Genomic DNA, 24,227 nt, shown 5'->3' on the forward strand with positions numbered 1-24,227 from the left:
TTGGGGAGAGAGGGTGGAGATATTTACCCTGTTTATTTTTTCTCATTCTTCAGCTTTCAAGATTTTCTGCATCATTTTGTATTAGGTATTTACAGTTCATAGTTGAACTTTGCTTTTTTGACACTATCCTTTTGTTTTTCTTAATAGAGAAGTTTATTTCATTTAATTATGTGTTTAATGTAGTCCATCTAATTTTTATACTTGCCTTTTGTTTTATCTCTTGATTTAGAGGCTTAATTTTAATATGTATTTAAGATATTTTTAAACCTTTATTTCTTAAGTTACTTCAGACACACAATAGTGTCTATTATGATTTTCTCTTTTCTCTCAATATTTGGAGTTGTTTTATTGGCATGTGCTGAGATCTTTATTCTTGTTTATTATAGTTAAATGACTTTTCTGTTTTTCTATTTTGTGTCTTATACTTCAAAAACAATATTTACTTTCAGCTTTGCAAACCTTATTTCCACAGTTCCTTTACTGTATCTGCTTATCTTTCACAAGACAGCTTCCTTATTTGCAATTCTTCATGAGTAATCTTCTTGGCCAGATTTTCTTCATGAAGATATTTTTTTTCCCCTTCAGAAAGTATACATGGATGATATACTTCTTGAGTCTCTTTTCTGTCGACTCCAGATGGGGGCCACAGACCTGGAATTCTTAGGTTGTACTTTTTATTGAAGTAAAAGTGACATATAGTAAACTGTTAAGTGTACAGTTTGGAAAGGTTGACATATTTTACCCATGTGAAAGCATTACTACAATCACGATAATAAATACATGTATCGAAGGCCCCCAAAGTTTACTTGTGACCCTTGGTAATCTCTTCAGCCTCACTCTCCATCTCTAGGCAACTACTCACTTGCTCTCTGACACTATCAGTTTATATTTTAAATCATTTTGTATAAACAGAATCACATAGAATATACTTTTGGGGAATTTGACTGAGCACAATTATTTTAAGAGTCATCAGTGTTGCATGTATAATAGTTTATGCTTTTTTCCCCATTCAAATGTTATTTTCTATTCTTTGAAAATAAAAATATTTTTTTCCAAAATCATAAAGAAATATTTAATAGAAAAAAAGAAAGGTTTCCAGTCTTTACGTTGACTCTCTATTGCTGTGTAGTTTTCCATTGTTCATACCACAGTCCATGCGTCAGTTCATCTGTTGATGAAAATTTGGATTGTTCCAGTATTGGACCTACTGTGAATAAAGGTGCTATAAACATTCTTGTGTTTGGATATATGCTTTTGTTTCCCTTTGGCAATTATCTAGGAGTGGAGTGGGTTGGTCACACTTATAGGTGTTTTAACTTCAGATATTGCCAAGCTTCTTCTAAAATGATGATTTTGTTTTACATTCCCACCAGCAGTGTATGAACGTCTGTTATTGCATGTTTTTGCCAACCCTTAGTATGGACAGTCTTTTCTGTGTTGGACATTATTGTAGGTCACCATGCCTTGATAACTGATGCTGAGCATCATCTCATGTGCTTCACTGACATTTGTAGAATTGCCCATTTAAAAATGTTGAGTGGTTTTCTTATTATTCAGCTTCATAAGTTCATCATATGTTCAGGATACAAGTCCTTTATCAAATAGGTGATTTGCAAATATTTTCTCTTCAGTATGTGGATTGCCTTTTCATTTTTCTAACAGTTTCTTTTGGTGAGCATATTTTCAAAAATTCACTGAAGTCCAATGTGTGATTTTTTTTTTTCTTTGATAACTAGTGATATTTTTTCGTACTGTTCAGAAAATCTTTGCCTATTAGAATATTGCAAAGATAATCTCCTATGCTTTTCTGTTGAAGCTTTATAATTTTATGCTTAGAAGTGTGATTTATTTAAAATTAATCTGAGTGCATGGTCTGATACAAGGATAGTGAAAAGTGAAAATCGTGTCCGACTCTTTGTGACCCCATGGATTGTAATCTGCCAGGCTCCTCTGTCCAGGGAATTCTCCAGGCAAGAAGACTGGATCGGGTTGCCATTTCCTTCTCTAGGGGATCTTCCCAACCCAGGGATCAAATCCAGGTCTCCTTCATTGCAGGCAAATTCTTTATCATCTGAGTGACAGGAAAGCCCAATACACGGCTAAAAAGCTCATTTTCTTCCACACAGCTTTGTCCAGTTGTCCCAGCACCGTTTGTTGAAAAGATGTATGTTTCTCTGTTGAATTACATTGATGCCTTTGTTGAAAATCAAGTTGACCATAAATGTGTGAGTTCACTTTTGACCCTTCTCCAGTTCCATTGATCTGTTTGTCTGTCTTTCTGCCGGTGCCACACTGGTTTGATTACTGTAGCTTTTTTTATTTTGGTAGTAAAATATACATAACATAAAATTACAGTTTTAACCATATTTAGATGTATATTTCAGTGGTGTTAAGTACGTATATGTTTGTTTCTGCATCACCACCATCTAGCTCCAGAACTTTCTTATTCATTCTGCACTGAAACTGTGCCCATTAAATGATTCGCCATTCCCTTTACTGCAGCCTCTGGCAACCAGCATTCCACTGTCTTGTCTCTGACTTTGATTGCTCTGAGGATCTCATGTAAGTGAAATCATGTAGTTTTTCTCCTTTTGTGACTGGCTTATTTCATGTAGCGTAAGTGTCAGCTTAGTCTTCAAGGTTCATCCAGGTAGAAGCGTGTATCAGAATTTCCTTCCTTTTCAAGGCTGAACAGTATTCTTCTGTATGTGTATGCCACATTTTGTTTTGTTTTGTTTTTTTCATTTACCCATCACCAGACACATGGGTTGCTCCCATGTGTTGCAGCTGTGGACATTGCTGCTGAATGTGGGAGTCTAAAGGCCTGCCCAGCGCCCGCTCTCTGTTGCTCAGTTCTTTCGGGTGTGCACCTGGACTTGTGACTGCTGACTCTTCCAGTCCATTTCCTACACCACAGCCAGAGTAATGTCTTTAGCACTCAGGTCGTCTGGACCATGTCTGTCTCTGTCTGTCTCCCACAACCTCAGACCCCTTGTCTGCACTTAAAGGACAACACAACCCCGCCTTCTTACCAGGGCGTAGCATGACAGGGCGCTGCCTTGCCTGCAGCTCATTTCTGCTTCCCTCCTCTTCTCTAAGCTCCAGCCAGATCAGCCTGCCATCTCTCTTGAGCACCATGCTCTCCCCTGTACCAGGTCCCTTGCAGGGGCTGTTTTCTCCACTGCCACACTACCCCGCTCTTCAGTATACATGTTATCTCTTCAGACAGGCCTTCCCTTGTGACATATTTAAGCCTGTTACTAATTTATTTTCTTTCATAGTGTCTTTCGAGTTTCATAGCAACTTTCTGAAGTCCTTGATGCAGTGTACAAACATGTATTTGTTTAGCTTTAAAATGACTGACTCCCCACATACCTCACGCTCCGTGGTGGCAGGAACCGTAGTGCACCAGGCCCTAAATACAGCTGGGAAGCAGTGAACAGGGAGAGACGCGTGCAGCCTCACAGGGGCTTGTCTCATAGGATGTATGGCTTTGGCAAACTTCTAAAAATCAGTTATCAGTACTTTGTATTATTTCCATGTCTGTTTAAAATTTAATCCAAATTGTTCTCTCATTTGAATAATAATGGTGTGACAGTTGATTTCACATGATTTCGGGATCAGATGTAACCGGAAAGTGCATATAAAATCAAAGTTGAAGCTGTAGTAAAATATATGGGTGTTCTGTATGTCTGTAGTATATCTGGTTTCCGTGTTTTCACCATGGTTTTCTTCCTTCGCAGACTGAGACAACTCTTGGACTCAGTTCACACCAACAGAAGAGGTAAGGTGGTAATATACGTGCATTTCTTCTTCCTCCTTTTAAGATTTATTTTTAACTGCATGATAGCTGCTTTTATTTTTTTAATAAATAAAGTTTTATATATTCATTAAGATACCAACATAACTTTTAGTTCTTTCTGGGGTGATTCCTGCTGTCCTTTTTTCTAATACTTGTTTGGTGAAGAGGGAAAAGCAGATTGTAAATCACCTCGTATCATGTATTTCAAGTATTGCATATGGAAAACCAGGTTTAAATCTGAACTTGCATGTCATCACATGCAGAGTGGTTTACTTGTAGCTGAAACACCCCTCACTTTGGAAGAGTTTCAGCTTTACAGCTTCCTAATGACGTCTCCTGTGGTCCAGCCACTTTTTATGGACTGCACTTCTGTCTTCAGTTATCATCAAGGGTCTGCCTGCAGGCCCCTAGAGGAAGACGTTATCGTGTAATAAGAGAGTTCTCATCTCAGGAGACCCTAACTGGTTGTCTTGTTGAGCCCCCTTGTTTGATACATGAGGATTCTTAAGAGTCTTAGAACCAAGGGATGTGCTAACCAAGGTTAGACTGGCAGAGTTTCAGATCGAATTCCTTATCATCTGATTACTAGCCCTGAATTGCTTTCTCTTTGATATTCTTATAATGGAATCGTTCAGCATTCACTGTTTTCTCTTTCAGTTGAAAGAGAAATATAGAAAGTTATTTAAGAATTAGAGGGGGAAATGCTTTGAAAGAGGAGCAGAGGAGCCAGTGAAGGCAAATTGTCACAAGGGAGTTTATACCGTAGGGAAGCGGGGCGAGCATCTACACAGTCGGCTTTTAGTCTGCTCTGTGCTGGGGCCGAGGATACACTTGAAGGACAGTGGAGACACTACTTCTGATGAGCTTATAAAGCATAGGTATGGATGAAATGACAAAACGCGTCCGCTTTGTGAAAGAAGACAGCTTACTTGAAGAGTATATTATAATCAGATGATAGAAGCCTTGGGGCTTAGTTGTAGGGGATCAGCGGGCCTAAGACACATTTGTGTGCCTCATGTGGCATCTTACCCTCATCATCAAGTCAGTCCACAAGGCCCAGGTCACAGCTGAGGTGAAGTTGGCGTCTGACTGCAGCTTCCGGTCTCCACTCCTGGGGTGCTGCCTCCCCCAGGTTCTCCTTGGGGGAACCCCCAAGTTTCCACTGGGCAGAGAGATTGCTGAGGTGAACACTGTGTCTTTTGACCTCCTGTAGTCATTTCTGCCGCTTCCCTGATGGCTCAGTAGTAAAGAATCCACCTGCCAATGCAGGAGACGTTGGTTTGATCCCTGGGCGGTAAGATCCCCTGGAGGAGGAAGTGGTAACCCACCCCATCATTCTTGTCTGGGAAGTCCCATGGACAGAGGAGCCCGGGGTTGCAAAGAGTCGGACACAATTTAGCGATTAAACAGCAGCAGTCATTTCTGCAATGATCTCACGTTTTGTGCTGCTCTGTGACTTTTCTAGTAAGCCAAGAGCTTCAGCCCCATCCTTCCTTGTAGCACCTGTACGTGCTCTCCTGAGTGAAAACCGTCAGTCTGGAAGTGAAGCTTAACCCCTGCTCCAGGGAAGTTTATCACATGAAAAGCTTAGTCCCCCTTTCCGCTTTCATCTGCTTCAGCCCCAAGGACTTGCAGGATCTTCTGCAAAGACTTGAGCTCTGCTTTCTTGATCTCAGGATCATGGGAGTAGAACTATGAAAGACAGAATTTTCCAAGATACTTTTATTTATATTTTTCTCCTTCCTGACTCACCCTTTTGTTTTAATACGGTTATTAATTACTTGATAATGTTTTGTTTAAAAACGTGCTGACTACATAATATAATGGTAGATAATGTGCCTATAGTGTTCTATCAGTGTTTGTTTCAGCTGAACACCAGAATGTTGTGAATGAGTATCAGTAATGGTTTAAATTATTGACATGAGGCCACCTTTTATAATGCCTTCTCCTAGGATTGTGAAGGCATGTGTTGGGAGATTAGAAATCAAAGAGACTTGAGTTCTGTGTTCACCAGCTGTGTATCCTTGAGAGAAACTACTCAAGTTCTGAACACAACTTTGATTTGCAAACTGCGGAAGATCATTTCTTGGCCTGATATATCTTATATGTGATGTAAGGTTATGCTTTATGTAAGGTTGCTGTAAGGATCCAATGAGAAGACTTATTCGGCATCAGCAGTTGCAAACATTAAAACGTTATATGAATGTAGGTTGTGGGTGTTTGCTAATGTATTTGTTCAGTCATTCAGCAAATATTTACTGGGATCTTCACATACACCAGGCATTATAGTAAGAATTGATATGGGTGAATTTAATTCAGATGAACATTATATCTACTACTGTGGGCAAGAATCCCTTAGAAGAAATGAAGTAGTCAACAAATAGTCAACAAAAGAGTCAGAAATGCAGTACTTGAATGCAGTCTCAAAAAAGACAAAATGATCTCTGTTTGTTTCCAAGGCAAACCATTTAGTATCACAGTAATCCAAGTCTATGCCCCAACCAGTAACGCTGAAGAAGCTGAAGTTGAATGGTTCTATGAAGACCTACAAGACCTTCTAGAACTAACACCCAGAAAAGATGTCCTTTTCATTACAGGGGACTGGAATGCAAAAGTAGAAAGTCAAGAAATACCTGGGGTAACAGGCAAGTTTGGCCTTGGAGTACAGAATGAAGCAGGGCAAAGGCTAATAGAGTTTTACCAAGAGAATACACTGGTCGTAGCAAACACTGTCTTCCAACAACACCATAGAAAACTCTACACGTGGACATGACCAGCTGGTCAATACCAAAATCAGATTGATTGTATTCTTTGCAGCCAAAGATGGAGAAGCTCTATACAGTCAGCAAAAACAAGACCGGGAACTGACTGTGGTTCATATCATGAACTCCTTATTGCCAAATTCAGACCTAAATTGAGGAAAGTAGGGAAAACCACTAGACCATTCAGGTATGACCTACATCAAATCTCTTAAGATTATACAGTGAAAGTGAGAAATAGATTCAAGGGATTAGATCTGATAGACAGAGTGCCAGAAGAACTATGGACGGAGGTTCGTGACATTGTACAAGAGGCAGGGATCAAGACCATCCCCAAGGAAAAGAAATGCAAAAAGTCAAATTGGTTGTCTGAGGAGGCCTTACAAATAGTTGAGAAAAGAAGAGAAGCGAAAAGCAAAGGAGAAAAGGAGAGATATTCCCATTTGAATGCAGAGTTCCAGAGAATAGCAAGGAAAGATAAGAAAGCCTTCCTCAGTGATCAAAGAGATAGAGGAAAACAATAGAATGGGAAAGACTAGAGATCTCTTCAAGAAAATTAGAGATACCAAGGGAACATTTCATGCAAAGATGGGCACAATAAAGGACAGAAATGGTATGGACCTAACAGAAGCAGAATATATCAAGAAGAGGTGGACAGAATACACAGAAGAACTATACAAAAAAGATCTTCATGACCCAGATAATCACGATGGTGTGATCACTCACCTAGAGCCACACATCCTGGAATGCAAAGTCAAGTGGGCTTTAGGAGGCATCACTACAAAAAAAGCTAGTGGAGGTGATGGAATTCCAGTTGAGCTATTTCAAATCCTGAAAGATGATGCTGTGAAAGTGCTGCACTCAATATGCCAGCAAATTTGGAAAACTCAGCAGTGACCACAGACTGGAAAAGGTCAATTTTCATTCCAATCCAAGAAAGGCAATGCCACAGAATACTCAAACTACCACACAATTGCAGTCATCTCACATGCTAGTAAAGTAATGCTCAAAATTCTACAAGCCAGGCTTCAACAATATGTGAACTGGGAACTTCCAGGTGTTCAAGCTGGTTTTAGAAAAGGCGGAGGAACCAGAGATAAATTGCCAACATCCGATGGATCATCGATAAAGCAAGAGAGTTCCAGAAAAACATCTATTTCTGCTTTATTGACTATGTGCCTTTGACTGTGTGGATCACAATAAACTGTGGAAAATTCTTAAACAGGTGAGAATACCAGACCACCTGACCTGCCTCCTGAGAAATCTGTATGCAGGTCAGGAAGCAACAGTTAGAACTGGATGTGCAACAACAGACTGGTTCCAAATCAGGAAAGGAATATGTCAAGGCTGTATATTGTCACCCTGCTTATTTAACTTATATGCAGAGTACATCATGAGAAATGCTGGGCTGGAGGAAGCACAAGCTAGAATCAAGATTGCCAGGAGAGAGGTCAATAACCTCAGATATGCAGATGACACCACCCTTATGGCAGAAAGTGAAGAAGAATTAAAGAGCCTGTTGATGAAAGTGAAAGAGGAGAGTGAAGAATTTGGCTTAAAGCTCAACATTCAGAAAACTAAGATCATGGCATCCGGTTCCATCACTTCATGGCCAATAGATGGGGAAACAGTAGCTGACTTTATTTTTGGGGGCTCCAAAATCACTGCAGATGGTGACTGGAATTAAAAGACGCTTGAAATCAAAAGATGCTTACTCTTTGGAAGGAAAGTTATGACCAACCTAGACAGCATATTAAAAAGCAGAGACATTACTTTGCCAACAAAGGTCCGTCTAGTAAAGGCTGTGGTTTTTCCAGTAGTCATGTATGGATGTGAGAGTTGGACTATAAGGAAAGCTGAGCACCAAAGAATTGATGCTTTTGAACTGTGGTGTTGGAGAAGACTCTTGAGAGTTCCTTGGACTGCAAGAAGGTCCAACCAGTCCATCCTAAAGGAGATCATTCCTGAGTGTTCATTGGAAGGACTGATGTTGAAGCTGAAACTCTAATACTTTGGCCACCTGAAACGAAGAGTTGACTCATTTGAAAAGACCCTGATGCTGGAAAAGACTGAAGGCAGGAGCAGAAAGGGACTACAGAGGATGAGATGGTTGGATGGCATCACCGACTCAATGGACATGAGTTTGGGTAAACTCTGAGAGTTGATGATGGACAGAGAGGCCTGGCGTGCTGCGGTCCATGGGGCCACAAAGAGTCGGATGTGACTGAGCGGCTGAACTGAACTGTATGCTTAACTTTGACCTTGACAGTTCACCAAGAAACATAGATTTCTTGTATCTCTCCAGTTGTTCTCTCACTTGAAGTCAGAAAATAGTCCTTGTTCATCTCCTTATCTTGAAATAAGCAGTTAATATTTTCATGAAAATAGAAATATTGAGGCTTCCAAAACAAACGCAATCACTGCAGAAAGCATAAGATCATGTATTACTTTTTTAACGTCTCAGATTCTGTTTCTTTGGAAGTGACAGCGGGCACCATTTTTCTTACTGCTTCTCCAGTTGATTTTTCAACCTTATGGATTCGTAGACATTTGCTTTTTAAAGCACTCAACAGTGTCATGGCCATTCTAAATAAACAGTAGCAACCATTTCAATCAGCTCTGGGTACACGACAGCTATGTTGTTGGATTTTTGGTTTTGTTAATAAGTTTATATGCCTATGACAATTTGTCTTGTACCCACTCAACTGTTAAATTGTTCCTTAGATGCAGATCTCCTATTGTCTTGAAAATACACATTTATCTATGAGGTAATCATCATATATTCATCATATATTGTTCCCTCTATCTCATATTCTGGGAGCATCCTGTAAATGTCACAATAACAATTGCTGGACACCACCACTTTGTAACATTTTATGGTAGGTCTTAGCCCAGGTGAGGCATAACAAAGGAAAACAAGGTCTAAGGATTTAAAAGGAAGAAATAGAATTGTTGTTACTTGCAGGTGATTTGTCTATAGAGATAATCCGAGATAACGGTCATTTTAGCAACACCACATACAATGGCAGGGGAAAGTTTAAGAGAATCTGTAGATCTTTAGAATTGACTCACCAAAATGACTAGATTTAAGATCAGTTCCCTCAGTCAGTAACTTTTTAGTATAAAGCAGTAACCATGTATATCTATTATTATCTGCGTACTGGACATATCCATCTAGATAAGACAGGTGTAGATGTCTGAAACAGTACTCCTGAATCCCTACCCACTGCCCTTCCCTGCTTCCAGCCCACTCCCATGTCATGGCTGAGGATCCAGTTTCTCAGGCCAGAATCTTAAGTCATCCTGATGCCTGTCTCCTTTGCCTTACTGTCCACAGCCAGTCCCTCAGCATGATGTCTGTAGCTTCCACCACCCTTCTCTTGCTGTCACCCTGGGCCACAGTGACCCGTCCCCTCCTCTCTGAACAACTACAGGGCTTGCCTCTTGGGCTCCTGCAGTCTCTTCTTCACACAGCAGCTGGAATTGACCTTTTAAATGTGTTAGTTTAAAGGTCATGTTACTTCCTTGCTTCAAACACTGTAGAGGCTTATTGTTACACTGAGAATAGAATCCAAACTCCTACAATGAGACCTGGCCTCTGTACCTCTCTGATCTCAATTCTGGTCTCTTCTCCCTGCTTCCAGCACTCTAGCCACTTCAACCTCCCTGTTCCTCAGCATGCCAAGGACATCCCTGCTTTCTTCCTCTGATCTTCTCCTCTCCAGTCTCAATCCCAGTGTCCCTCCTCAGAGAGACTGTCTGTGTTTCCTGCTGTGTTTTATTTGTCTTTATATGTTGGACATCATCACATGATAGGTTCTGCTTTTGTTTTTCCTACTGGGATGTTGGTGCCATGAGAACAGGCTCCGTGCCGTGTTCCCATAGCCCCAGCCACTAGACAGCCCCTGACATTCAGTCTGTTTGTGTCAAGTGAGTGGGGTGTGCACTTTTCTGGCCCCCTTCCCTGACCACTTTAGACATTTCCACTTGCAGTTCTCAGTTCTGTGAAAGGAAAAAAAAAATGTCTTAATCTCGTTTGTATCTCTAGCTTCTAACACAGTGTTAGTATATATGAATTAATGACTTATACATCGTTACTTTTTACATTGCACCTTTTTCTTGATTGGATGGAGATTTACATAAGTTTGAGGTTCATACTGTTAAAACTGGTGAACTGATAAGTATCATTATTTTAAAGGAGCAGAAGAGTATCCTTGTTATAGTATGTTTTTTAAGAAGGGCAGAAGTCAACAGGGAATACATTCTGTACCTCTGGCTATAACGTGGCAGCTATCTTGCGAGGAATTGTGCTTTCATTGTCCCAGTGTCTTTAGTTTTGTGCTCTAGTAAAGTATAATCTTAAATTTGGTCTTTTCCTTCTTGTGTTTTTCATATTTAATGTTCAACACATGTAGAACATTATCAAGCAGCACAGAGTAATAGTCTTAATTGGTGAGACTGAAAACACCTTTAAGCCTTATTTCTTTAAGCTCAATTATTCCACTACTTAGAATATTTAATCTTTATTGAATTGAATTAAAGCTAGATTTTCTACATTTTCTGTATGTCCTTGTTAATTTCTAATGTATTTCCTAAATGAAATTACTCTATCATTTGAAGCTTGTGCTCTTCTGAATTATGGAGGTAATGAAATAAAGTAGTCTTACAAAAATCAGTTTTGCTCTTCCATCATTTCTTAAAATGCAACAGAAAGGTAATCTACTATTCAGAAGCTTTAGTGGCCAACTTTCTTAGTTTGTAAACAGATGACTGTAGGTACGTGGATCACCCCCACCAAAGTCATTTATACTTTGCATCAATATTTGGTTGTGGTGATGTCTAGTAGGTTTGCTAGTCAGGGATCTGTTTTAGTGAGAAGTTCTAATATCAAGTGAAATAGTTAGAAATGGTACTCAAATATTTAGGCCAAGATGTCAGAGATCAGTATGTCCTGAACTCTCAGATTAAAGATATTTCAGTTCCTGGAAACTTCTATCCCCAAATTGATTTTCGTTTAGTTCTTTGCCACTTTAGTTAAAATGGGATCACAGGGCTTTTTCTATATATATTGCCTCCAGGTACAGTTAGTTGTGTTAACTGTTGTTCATTGTACATCTGTCAGAAAATCCAAATGAACATATTAAGGTATATAGTTATCAGTTACATCAGCCAAATAAATTTCAGCACTCTACTGGAGTATTTTCTGTTTCCATGTACCTTTGAATAGGAAAAATACTTGTTTTTTTCTTTTTTAAAACCATGCATTTATTGATTTATTCTAATATAAAAAGTAACACATTTCTAATACATTAGACTCCATTTTTCTAGATACTCTCTCATGAAAAAAACTCAAGTGTCTGACTTTGGTTTGGAGAGATACATAGTTTGAAAAATTGCTTCTTAACACTGTTTTCTTTTTACTTACAGTATATCTCTGTACCGGGGTAATTGCAGACCTATACGGTTTGAGCCACCGATGCTGGATTTCCATGAACAGTAAGTTCAAAGTTTTTTTTTTACCACAGTTTTCCATTAAGCCATTATATGTATTTTATGCATGCATGTGTCTTGCCTTTTGCCTGTGATATCTTGTATGAGAAAGTTACATGTTCAAGTCATCAGGGAAGTAAACAGTTTGAACATGGGAAGTATCTATTATGAGTCTAGCGTATTGTATACTCTTTAACTTTTGAAGTTCGAAAAATATTTACACTTTAGAGTCTCTGGTTCAGAGGATCCTATCTTTAGAAGCAACATTAAACTTAGGGTTACCTTTCTGATTAGCACTTAATTTCCATCTTTATTATTTAACATTTTTTCCTTGTGGATATAGAAGAATATATTAATTTGTTTGATACATATACTTTTAAGGTACACACTTTTATACATCATCAAATAAATAATATTATCACCAACCCAGAAAGCCAAACAAATGCAGATCCTATAGGAAGCTGTGGATCAACCACAGAATTACTTCCTCAAACCATGGTTCTCCTTATCTTCTACCTCTGGGTCTCAGGTTTTGCACATCTCAGGTACCCTAAGGGGAAGACAAGTCTTCAACCCATATTTGGTTCCAACTCAATTTAGCAGTTAGGAAAAGAGAACATCTTAAATGATATAACTACTAGAGTAATGCTACTGTGATAAGTTAACAGAACACGATTTTTTTTAACTTAAATTTTTTTGTTTGCCCTTCTTTTTTTTATCATTTTTATTAGAGTAAGATTGATTTACAATGTTGTATTAGTTTCAAGCGTACAGCAAAGTGAATCACTTACACATGTACACATATCCATTCTTTTTTAGATTGTTTGCTCTTTTAGGCCATTACAGAGTATCGCGTAGAGTTGCCTGTGCTATACAGTAGGTCCTTATTAATTCCTTATCATCTGTTTTCTATACAGTAGTGTGTATTCGTCAGTCCCAATCTCCCAATTTATCCTAACCCCTCTTTTCCCCCTGGTGACTGTAAGTTTTTCTTGTACATCTGTTACTCTGTTTCTGTTTTGTGAATAAATTCATTTGTACCATTTTTTCATATTCCACATATAAGCGATACCATATGATATTCCTCTCTCTCTGACTTCACTCAGTGTGACAATCTATAACAATCTCTAGGTCCATTCATGTTGCTGCACATAGCATTGTTTCGCTTTTTTATGGCTGAGTAATATGCCATGTATATATGTACCACATGTTCTTTATCCTTTCCTCTGCGGATGGACACTTAGATTGCTTCCATGTCTTAGATATTGTAAACAGTGCTGCAGTGAACATTGGGGTGCACCTATCTTTATGAATTATGGTTTTCTCTGGATGTATGCCCAGGAATGGACTTGCTGGATCATATGGCAGATCTATTTTTAGTTTTTTAAGGAACCTACTAGTAGCTATACTAATTTACATTTCCACCGGCGGTGTAGGAGGCTTCCCTTTCCTCTGTACCTTCTCCAGCATTTATGAGAAGAAAATAATTTAAAGGGAAAGGTAATAGGAACTGTATGCAGATCTATTGAGTCAATAAATGAAAAATGTCATTTCTTTTAAATTTTGTCAGAGTTGTCGTTAACCATTTTCTGCTAGTAAAGACATTAAATAATTTCTTTACAATCTCAAACCTAGAATAGTCGAATATATCAGTCATGCTTGTGTAGAACCATGGTAGAGCAGTTAGCAGAAGAGCTATCTGCTAGCAACTCCATCTTCTCGGGTGTTGATATTCTTACAAAGATCATGGATTTTGGAGGGGCTAAAGAGAAGTTTGTATGCTTCCTTCTGTACTGGTAGATGGAATCTGTGTTTGCAAATAGTCGTTATATGAATAGTAAAACTGACTTGTGGGTATTGGATTTAAAGACCATAATGTTCAGATAGGAAATACATTACTCTTCTTCTTGTCCTGTAAAAAGGTTGAGGCAAGAAAACATAGAGTTCTTAATGTGATCACAGTAATGTATCACCCAGTCTCCTTCTGTCAAATGCAAGATATTTAGTGAAACATGCCATGCACTTTGATCTTCAGCCAGAAAGTTCATTATTTTAAAAACAATGTTGAGTAAAATTGTCTTTTAAGTTTGTTCTCATCCTGAGTGAATCAGAAGAGAGGCTGATGAGCTCCAGTCTGGGACTGTGGCATGGGCCATGTTTATGATGACACCATGAGCCTGGGGACAGAGGAGATCAATGGATGGTAGCAGAACTTAAAATCTAGTGTAGTGAGTTTTCTTACTTTAAAAAGCTTAGCAATAACATTCTAGAGAGACTGTTTCAGAAGTTATACCCAGTGTTTTTCACTTCATTTTTTAAACAGAGTTTTAAAAATTTCACGAATCCTTGAAGATAAAGAAGTGTTCAGGTATACTAAATATCTGAATTGGAATTGGTAATGCCTGTTTCAAATTATCTGTCACTCAACACTTTAAAAAATGCACCATCCCCGAAATAGAAGAAATTGAGATAAAGTCAAGCAAAATTCTAGACTAGTTTTAACCCTTTTTGGATCATGGTGTTTTTTTTTTTTTTTTTAAGAACAGATGAAAGCTATGGCAACCTCTTCCTTCCTTTCCCCAATGCTTACATACACACAAAATAACATTTTGCATACAAGTTCAAGGGTTTTATAGCCATTTTCCTCCAAATCCATATCTAGATCCTTAAGAGCTAGTGAAGTATTCCTGTTCTAGACCACAGATTATTAAATCACTACTACAGAATTTGTTGGGGTTTTGCCTGATGGCCTAGCCATGTATGTTCACTGTAGTAAACTTAGAAAATGCTTAAGAGAAAGAAGAAAAAAATTACCAGTAATCCAGCCACTCAGAAACACTAACACTGAACTTTTATCCTTTAAGTCCTTTTTCTGTGTATCTGTATTTATTTATTGAGTTACAGAAATATGACAATATTTTCTGAACATAAACTATATTATAACCTGCTTTCTAAACATAATATTCCATGCCTTATTTGATTCCATCAAATTTTGTTATAGTATCAAAGATACTATGTTTTTTTAATAGTATCAAAGAACAGCAAATTGTATGTATGCATTTTAAAAATTCATTTATTATTTTAAACTTTTTGTTTTGTAATCAGTACTGAAACTAATGCTTTAAACACAGCCATGACTTTCAGAAGAGAGTCCAAAATTATGATATGAAATGATATGCAAAACGTGAAACATTTTTAGTTAAGATTTAGTCTAGAGAACAATTGAGTATCATGCACAGAGAGAACTGATGGGAATCAGTGAATTAATGTACAACCAGAGAGGAAATAAATGAGATTTCTTTAAGAGACTGCTGCTTATCCCAGAGAACTGGAAATGTCCTGAGCTGAGAGCAGCTGTGGATGATGTGTTGAACATGTGTGAACAGACAAATGAACCCCAGGACAGACAAGGGTCAGGTCATACAGTGAGGAAGATTGCTTGAAGCCGAATGTGTGCTCTTAGGGACAGCATAGTCACACTGGACTGCTTCCCAAAGCAGCAAATTTATATGCTGCTGCAAGAAGTCAAAGTGAAAAACAAATTCTGTCCTTAATTTAAACTTTTCTGTGTCCAGCCTGAGAGCACTGAACAGTTTGTTTTTATCTCATAAAGTGGATCTCACAGAAGTGAATCAGTAGAAGTAGGAGTTGGGAGCAAATGTGAACAGGTGTATTAGGGTTCAGTCAGAGGAATAGATCCAGTCAGAGATTTTTAAATGTGTGTGTATGTATGAGAGAGAGTATATGACTGTATGTGTTTCTGAGGAATTGACTTATGTTACTATAATTGCGGGAGCTGGTTAAGCAGGCCCGCAGTGTACAAGGGCAGGTACTCAGGAAGGGATGATTGCCTCGGACTGGATTTCAAGGAAGCCGGGCAATCACAGATCCACCTGTTGTTGGGAGTCTCTTAGCTAAGGCAAGGGCCAAACTGTCTTTGAAAGCTCCAGGTGTATTATACATACTTTAAGAGGCTCCTCTCTCTGAAAGGAATTTTTCGTGGATGGTTTCATGCAACCATACAGAAAAGTAGTTCAGTTCAGTCCAGTCGCTCAGTCGTGTCCGACTCTTTGCGACCCCATGAGTCGCAGCACACCAGGCCTCCCTGTCCATCACCAACTCCCCGAGTTTGCTCAAACTCATGTCCATTGAGTCAGTGATAACCATCCAGCCATCTCACCCTCTGTCGTCCCCTTCTCCTCCTGTCCCCAATCCCTCCCAGCATCAGGGTCTTTTCCAGTGAGTCAACTCTTCGCATGAGGTGGCCAAAGTATTGGAGTTTCAGCTTCAGCGTCAGTTCTTCCAATGAACACCCAGGAATGATCTCCTTTAGGATGGACTGGTCGGATCTCCCTGCAGTCCACGGGACTCTCAAGAGTCTTCTCCAACACCACAGTTCAAAAGCATCAATTTTTCGGCCCTCAGCTTTCTTCACAGTCCAACTCTCACAGCCATACATGACTACTGGAAAAACCACAGCCTTTACTAGACGGACCTTTGTTGGCAAAGTGATGTCTCTGCTTTTTAATGTGCTGTCTAGGTTGATCATAACTTTGCTTCCAAGGAGTAAGCGTCTTTTAATTTCATGGCTGCAGTCACCATCTGCAGTGATTTTGGAGCCCAAAAAAAGGAAGTCAGACACTGTTTCCACTGTTTCCCCATCTATTTGCCATGAAGTGATGGGACCGAATGCCATGATCTTAGTTTTCTGAATGTTGAGCTTTAAGCCAACTTTTTGTCTCTCCTCTTTCACTTTCATCAAGAGGCTTTTTAGTTCCTCTTCACTTTCTGCCATAAGGGTGGTGTCATCTGCATATCTGAGGTTATTGATGTTTCTCCCAGCAATCTTGATTCCAGCCTGTGCTGCTTCCATTCCAGCATTTCTTATGATATACTCTGCATATAAGTTAAATAAGCAGGGTGACAATATACAGCCTTGACGTACTCCTTTTCCTATTTGGAACCAGTCTGTTGTTGCACGTCCAGTTCTAACAATTGCTTCCTGACCTGCATGCAGGTTTCTCAAGAGGCAGGTCAGGTGGTCTGGTATTCCCATCTCTTTCAGAATTCTCCACAGTTTATTGTGCTCCACACAGTCAAAGGCTTTGGCATAGTCAATAAAGCAGAAATAGATGTTTTTCTGGAACTCTCTTGCTTTTTCGATGATCCATCAGATGTTGGCAATTTGATCTCTGGTTCCTCTGCCTTTTCTAAAACCAGCTTGAACATCTGCAAGTTCATGGTTCACATACTGCTGAAGCCTGGCTTGTAGAATTTTGAGCATTACTTTACTAGAGTGTGAGATGAGTGCAATTATTCGGTAGTTTGAGCATTCTTTGGCATTGCCTTTCTTTGGGATTGTTCTACAGAAAAGTAGAACAGATAGTAAATATATTCTTAAACTAATTCTGTAATTTAAAATTTTCCTATGTTCATATTTTTATTGATTTTTAAAAATCACTTGTAGCAGACATGATGTTTCATTCCCGTAGGTTTTGGCAAACATCTCCACGTATAAGGGCATTCTCCATTACCATAGCACCGAGCTCACCAGGCTCCCCTGTCCATCAGGGTTCTCCAGGCAAGATACTGGAGTGGGTTGCCAGCCCTACTCCAGGGGATCTTCCCAACCCAGGCGTATTCTCTACCATCTCTACTGCAGGCATATTCTTTACCATCTGAGCCACCAGGAAAGCCCATTATTGGTATTCTAAGAAAATGAACAGTAATTACAGAGTGCCGTAATTCCTCTATTTTGGTCAACTGTGGTGCTGTAGTTGTTTGGTAAGTGACAGAAATCTAACTGCAACGAGTTAAGGCAAAGATGAGGATGTACGAAAAGGAATTCCAAGGACCGTCATATATTTGCAGAAAGTTCAGAGTCGCAATGGGGTCTGGGAACAGCAGGATGCACGCTACCCAGCACCCCAGGCCCTTCTCCCTGTCTCTTGCCTCCCCTCGCGTGCTGGCAGCTGCTTCTGATTCTGCCCGCATCTTTTTCCTGCGATGACGGGAACAAATCAACTGACTGCCCTTCAGACCCACATTCTTGTAGCCTCCCTCCACCAGGGAGTAGTAAAGCTTCCTTTACTTCAGTTTGAACAGTTTCAGAGTAGAACAGTCATCACTCTGGCATAGGTGAAGGAGCCAACCCACCCTGCCCCTCAGACAAGGACAGTGGTTGGTAATGGATGTATCTTCCAGGGGGTGTCTCTGTAATTATCAGGGTTTCACTCAGAGAAAGCGTAGTCCGCTGTGGGCAGCAGCTCCAGCTGAAGTCATCACAACTTCCATGGCCTGGAGAACCCCTGATGACCTTCATCCTCTCTAGAGCATGCCTTCCCCATCCTGCCTAGCAGAAGTAGGAACTGCCCCCCTCACTGCCTCTGTGCTGTTGTGTTCCCTCCACTGAGCTGGCTTGGATCCCCACCCCAGAGCTGGTTTAGTGTCAAGGCTAATTCACCAGGTGGCTCAGTGGTAAAGAATCCGCCTGCTAATGCAAAAGACGTGGGTTCCATCCCTGGTTTGGAAGGATCCCCTGGAGGAGGAAATGGCAACCCACTCTAGTAATCCTGCCTAGAGAATTCCATGGACAGAGGAGCCTCACAGGCTACCGTCCTTGGGGTCATGAAGAGTTGAATACAACTTAGCACCTGAGCATGCAGTGAAACTTTCTGGAGAGTAGGGTAGGCTCCCAAAGTCTGAAAAATGGCTTGAGAGAGCAGAGAAAGGAGACTGGCTTGAATCCTGTGGTTAGGGGGTGAGACTGGGTGGACTTACATAGTCTGCGTTTCTCAATAGATCCAAGAGAGAAAGTATACAGGCTTTCCCGTGGGCTTACCCAGATGTGGGGCATAAGGTGAAGGGATATTGTAGGGCTTGAAGACTCTTTGTAATCAGGCATCAAAACTAGAGTTGAATTCTTCATTACACTTGACATCCTCTACTAACTTCTGTCAAAGCGTTGGTTATTGTTCTGATTCTTTCTTTTGATGTCTGTTCTCCTCCTAGACCAGACTATCAAGATGAATTTGTTGTTGGTCAGTTGCTAAGTTGTATCTGACTCTTTGTGACCCCATGGACTATAACCTGCCAGGCTCCTCTGTCCTCCACCATCTCCCAGAGTTTGCTCAAATTCATGATACACACTATTTATCTTTACATATTTAGTACATATCTCATACTTAATACATGCCATACATTATCTTCAAGTCCAACAAGATTGTCTGCTGATTTCTTCTGCTACAGTTAAATCTGTTTTGTTCTTAAGTGCTTTTGCTGGACTTCAGTAAACATTTGCTATACCTTTTCTTCTTGATCCAGCTATGTGCAGATTTAATTAATGCCCATGCTGTAAATGTTTCATTAGCTTCATATGTCTGAGTAATTTTAAGACTTGAGAAGTACCCTTAACCGAACATTTTATTTTTTTTCCAGAAATTGTTAAGTAATCAGAAATCATTGCTCACTATACTGTACTTTTACTTATGCACTAAAGTTTTTGCCTTATGTTTCCTGTGAACTGTTTCTACTGCTTGTGGTCATTTTTGCTAAACCAGAAGTCGCTGTTCATTTTGAAACACCCTTTACGATATCTGGAAGAACTTTTGATTTGGATGAAATTTACCACTCCAAGTTGTCAACCAGGGTCTCCAATATGGTTTCCCATCCTTCAGCAGAGACACAACTCTAGTTCTGTGGCTGCTGTCTAAACCTCCATGGCCTGAGTCCTCTCACTACCCTGCTCATCCCTACTGTCCTCTAGGTCTTTGATGTTTGATCAAATTAACTTTCATCAAAAGTAGGCTTTCTTTGTTTTCATCCATTTTGTTTAAATGTATTCTTTAATTCTACCTTTTTTTCTCCTTTCCCTTACCTTTTTCTCCCTCCCCCCTTCTTTTCTTTCCCCTTTTCCTTCTCTATCTGTAACAGTTAGCCTGGAGAAATCTTGGACATGACCACCCTTCCCCTTTACTCACCCCCCTAGTTATTTATGCCAGTGCTGTTAAATATTTTTCTGTTTCCATAACAACTCCTTTTTTCAAACATTTACTGTAGTTTTAAAAGATTCTTTGGGTGAGGACTTGTTTCATTGAGTTCTTTGGTTTATGTAATTAAGTGAAGAAAATCTTGGTTTCAAGTCTAAAGTCTAAAGTAGAGACTTAATGGCTTTCTAAAAAAGTGGAAATTGAATAAACTTGCTGTAAATGGAGGTCTTTATTGTCAAGTTAAAGTCAGTTTATGAGAGCCATTTCTCCCTAATCACTTTCTGGTATTCCCAGAAAATCAAGTAGGCAGTCTCTTCTAAGGGCTGTTTGGTGCTTTTTAGCTTTACAATTTCCCGCTGTTCTACCAGCACCCCAGTTCAGCCTGAGGGCGCTGTGCTCAGACACTCAGTCGCGTCCAACTCTTTGTGATCTCATGGACTGTAGCCCACCAGGCTCCTCTGTCCCTGGGATTCTCTCAGCAAGAATACTGGAATGGATTGCCATTTACTCCTCCAGGGGATCTTCCTGACCCAGGGATCAAATCTGCATCTCTTACATCTCCACTGGCAGGCAGATTCTTTACCAGATGTGCTTGAGACGATGGTCAGGTTTTGTGGTAGTTGAGTGGTACAGAGTACTGCATATTGATTTGGCGCAACTTCCTGCCAGAAGTGATGTTAATAGACCCCTCTGTCACTGCCATTCATAAAGTTTGTCTGAGGGCAGCTGCTCAGCCATTTTTTCAGCTATTCTGCGGCATTGCATTGTCATCTTTCTGTGGCTAGAAAAATTGCCATTAACCACAAAACTGTAGCTTACTTTCCAAGCTCGTCTCTAATTCACGAGTGCTTCTTCCTAATTCTTTCAGGTCTCAGACTCTTGTAAAATATGGGCAGTTAGTCAGAAGCTCTGCCCTGTCAGCACAGAGAACTTCTGTATGATTCAGCTTGATTTATCTCTAAATAATTCCCAGTAACCCCCTTGGCCCTACTTTGAAGCAGCTGATAATGGAAACAAGCAGGACCAGCACTAGCAGAGCTTTGAAAATCTTTTGTCTTTTTTTCACGTCTTACCTGTCTCGCCAGGCAGTCACACGTGATGTCTATGACAGGAGGATTCTAAGGTGGCCTCCAGATTCCTGGTCCCCAAGGAGTACATACACCTCCTCCCAATCATATTCAAGCAAACACTAACCTAGAATAGATGTTGCTGTAAAGAATTTTGAAAGTGTAATTGAAGTCCCAAATCAGTTGACCTTTAAGATTGGGGAGGTAATCTGGGTACTTGACCTCATCACACAAGCCCTCTAAATCTGGCTGTAGCAGTCAGAGACAGAAATGTCAGAGGTTTGAAGCTTGAGAGGTATTTGATGCAAGTGACTTTCCTTGTGTTGGTTTTGAAAATGAAGTGGCCATATGGCAAGATACTGAGAGCAACCCAAACTTTGCCAACAACCTCCATGAACTTTAAGCTTTGATGCCCGAGACCCCAAGCAGATCCACCTGTCATGCTCTGCCTCGACCTGTGCCTGACAGAGTTGTCAGATGATAAATGGATGTCACTTTCACCCTCTCAGTTTGTGGTACTTTGTTAGGCAACATCAAAGCTGATGCACTGCCTATTTATTTACAAGTAAGTTTGTATTAGTACTTGACCATAGTTTTCCATGGTTTTAGTGTGGCCTCCTACTTTAGCCTCCTACTTTATTGAGGAAATTGAGGTGAGGGAGAGACAGGGAGAGCTGTTTGTATGAGCTCTGTAGGCAGGTCCATCCAAGGAGTACGCCCTCTGCTTCCATGATGTGGACCTGTAGCTGCAGAAAGCCTGCTCCCATGTGATGTGTGACTGGAATAGCCTGCTGATGTACTCCAGATGTCTCTGAGCAGCATAAGGAGATGACCCTTCTCCCCTGAGCAAGGGTTCATTTCTGGAGGGTGTGGCCCGGGGCCTCCCCTCTTTGATCACTCAGCAGCACTACAAAGCAAGCTTTCTGACCCACCCCCACTTCCATGCTCCTGGCACCTCTAGGCTTGTTTCCTTACCCACGTCCTCTCCTGTAGCTGGCCATCTTCAGTCCAGTCTTCTTCAGGGATCCTCCAGATTACCTGTCTGTCTTTCACCATGTCTGTTTCATCTAAACTGAGATTGATTGCACTGATGTCACAGGAGGAAAACATTAAGAACAAATTCATAGGAAAAACACTGGTTGCCAGGTAGTGTATAAAATATTTGAATTTTAAGAGCATATTTGTTGAAAGGGCTTCCCTGATGGCTCGGGCAGTAAAGAATCTGCCTTCAGTGCAGGAGACCCGGGTTCAATCCCTGGTTTGGAGAGGTCCCCTGGAGAAGGGAATGGCTGCTTACACCAGTATTCTTGCCTGGAAAATCCCATGAATAGAGGAGCCTGGCGGGCTACAGTCCATGGAATCACAGAGTTGGACATGACTGAGCGACTAACACACACACACACACACACACATTTGTTGAAAAAAGTGTAATTGGTGAGCTTAGAGGGTGTAAGGAGGACATGTTTATTTCCCTGTGTTTTCATTTCACTTACATGTGTGCATAAGGCTTGAGGAAGAAGAGTTCTCCCTTCCATGTTGTCTTTGTAAAGCTTCTCCTTGTCGCAACAAGGCCAAAGTTTGACGCCCCAGCTGCATCTGTACCTACTTTTATTTTGTGGTTCTGTGACCCCTGCCTGAGATCAGTGAGCCTGTTGGTTAAGAGGTCTGGTTCCTGAGGCAGGAGGAAGCCCATGCACTGGGGCTCCTGAGGACACTCGGCCTCCTGCTTCCTCAGCATAATGCGTTGTTCCAGACCTGCCTCTGGGTGCCCTCCATCCCTGCCTCAGGAACAAACCTTGGTTCATCTTTGGATCTTTCCCTCATGGCTCAGATTTAAACTACAGAAAGATTTAGGGCCTCATCGTGGCTAGGCTGTAAGCCATGGAGCAGTTTTGGACCAGGTTTCTGCTTCCCTGCAAAGCAGGAAACTCTTCTGTGTGAACCCACCTCTCAAGGGCCATCTGTGGGCACAGCCTCCTAGGGACTGCTAATGGCGTGCATCTTCTCTGCAGCCTTCCCACTTTGGGCAAGAGCTGGCAGCATCTGCGGTGCTGAGCTCTGAGAGTGGGGAGTATCTAGGTTTAAGCTTTAGAGACACCAGAAGGCATTTAACATCAACAGTAACAAAACTTCATGTCAGCATTATAAAGAAATTCTCAATGGTGTGTAAAATGAAAAGCAGCACAAATCGTCATCAAACCCTTAGAAAATGTGTTAAATGTTGACAGAAGACAGTGAAGAGTTCTTATTTATGTAATTTGTGGACCATATGCATATGAACCTGACTTTTTAGGGTAGTGTGGGAAGATTCTTTACCACTGAGCCACCAGCAAAGCCCTAATATGGAAAGAAGGTGGTGTTCTCCCATCCTGGAAAAGGCAAGATGTGTAAAACAGTCCGAGTCAACTGTAGATGAACCTGCAGAAGAAATGAGTAAAGTGGTGGTATGTTACATTTGATGTTAGTTTAGGTGATACAGTATATGAGAATTAAGTGACATGTGACTTAATGTACAACTTTAGATGTAGTGATGTCTTCTTCATCACTGCTGATATCGATATTATGCTTTCTCTTTTTTCTTTATTAGTTTTGCCAAGTAGTTAATAATTTATTAGTCTACCCCCAAAATGGTAATTTTTGACTTCATATATCATATCATCTCCATTTTATGTGTTTTACTTCATTGATATCCACTCTTACTTCTATTATTTCTTTTCTTCAACTTTCTTTTGTTTAATTTGCTATTCTTTTTCTAATGACATGGTTGCTTAGCTCATTAATTTTCAGGCTTTCTTCTTTTTAAATATGTATATTTACACATATGAATTTTATGTTAAGCACAACTTGAACTGTATACCACAAAATTTTAATAGTTAATTTCTTCATTTTGATTCATTTGCAAGTGGTTTTTAATTTTTATTCAGACTTCATCTTTGATCCATGAGTTGCTTACACATGTTGCTCTGTTTATTTGTAGACAATCTGTTTATCTGATTTCTAATTTAATTGGGCCAGGACTAGAAAATTCTGCATGTAAAGAATTACAGGGGCTTCCTTAGCTCAGTGGTAAAAAGAATTTGCCTGCCAATGCAGGAAACTTGGGTTTGATGTGGGAAGATCC

The 24,227-nt window shown here is 40.2% G+C and overlaps 1 protein-coding gene across 1 annotated transcript in view; it reads left to right on the forward strand.

Annotated features, from left to right (window-relative positions):
• The window catches only part of TMEM131 (transmembrane protein 131), a 169,167-nt gene that overhangs the window by 63,366 nt on the left and 81,574 nt on the right, over positions 1-24,227 (forward strand). The window contains exons 3-4 of the mRNA XM_061155969.1: positions 3,744-3,784; positions 11,989-12,057. Coding sequence (XP_061011952.1) covers positions 3,744-3,784; positions 11,989-12,057 — 110 coding nt within the window. The remainder of the gene's footprint in view (positions 1-3,743; positions 3,785-11,988; positions 12,058-24,227) is intronic.

Source organism: Dama dama, chromosome 11 (genome assembly GCF_033118175.1).
Source record: "Dama dama isolate Ldn47 chromosome 11, ASM3311817v1, whole genome shotgun sequence".
Taxonomy (NCBI): Eukaryota; Metazoa; Chordata; class Mammalia; order Artiodactyla; family Cervidae; genus Dama; species Dama dama.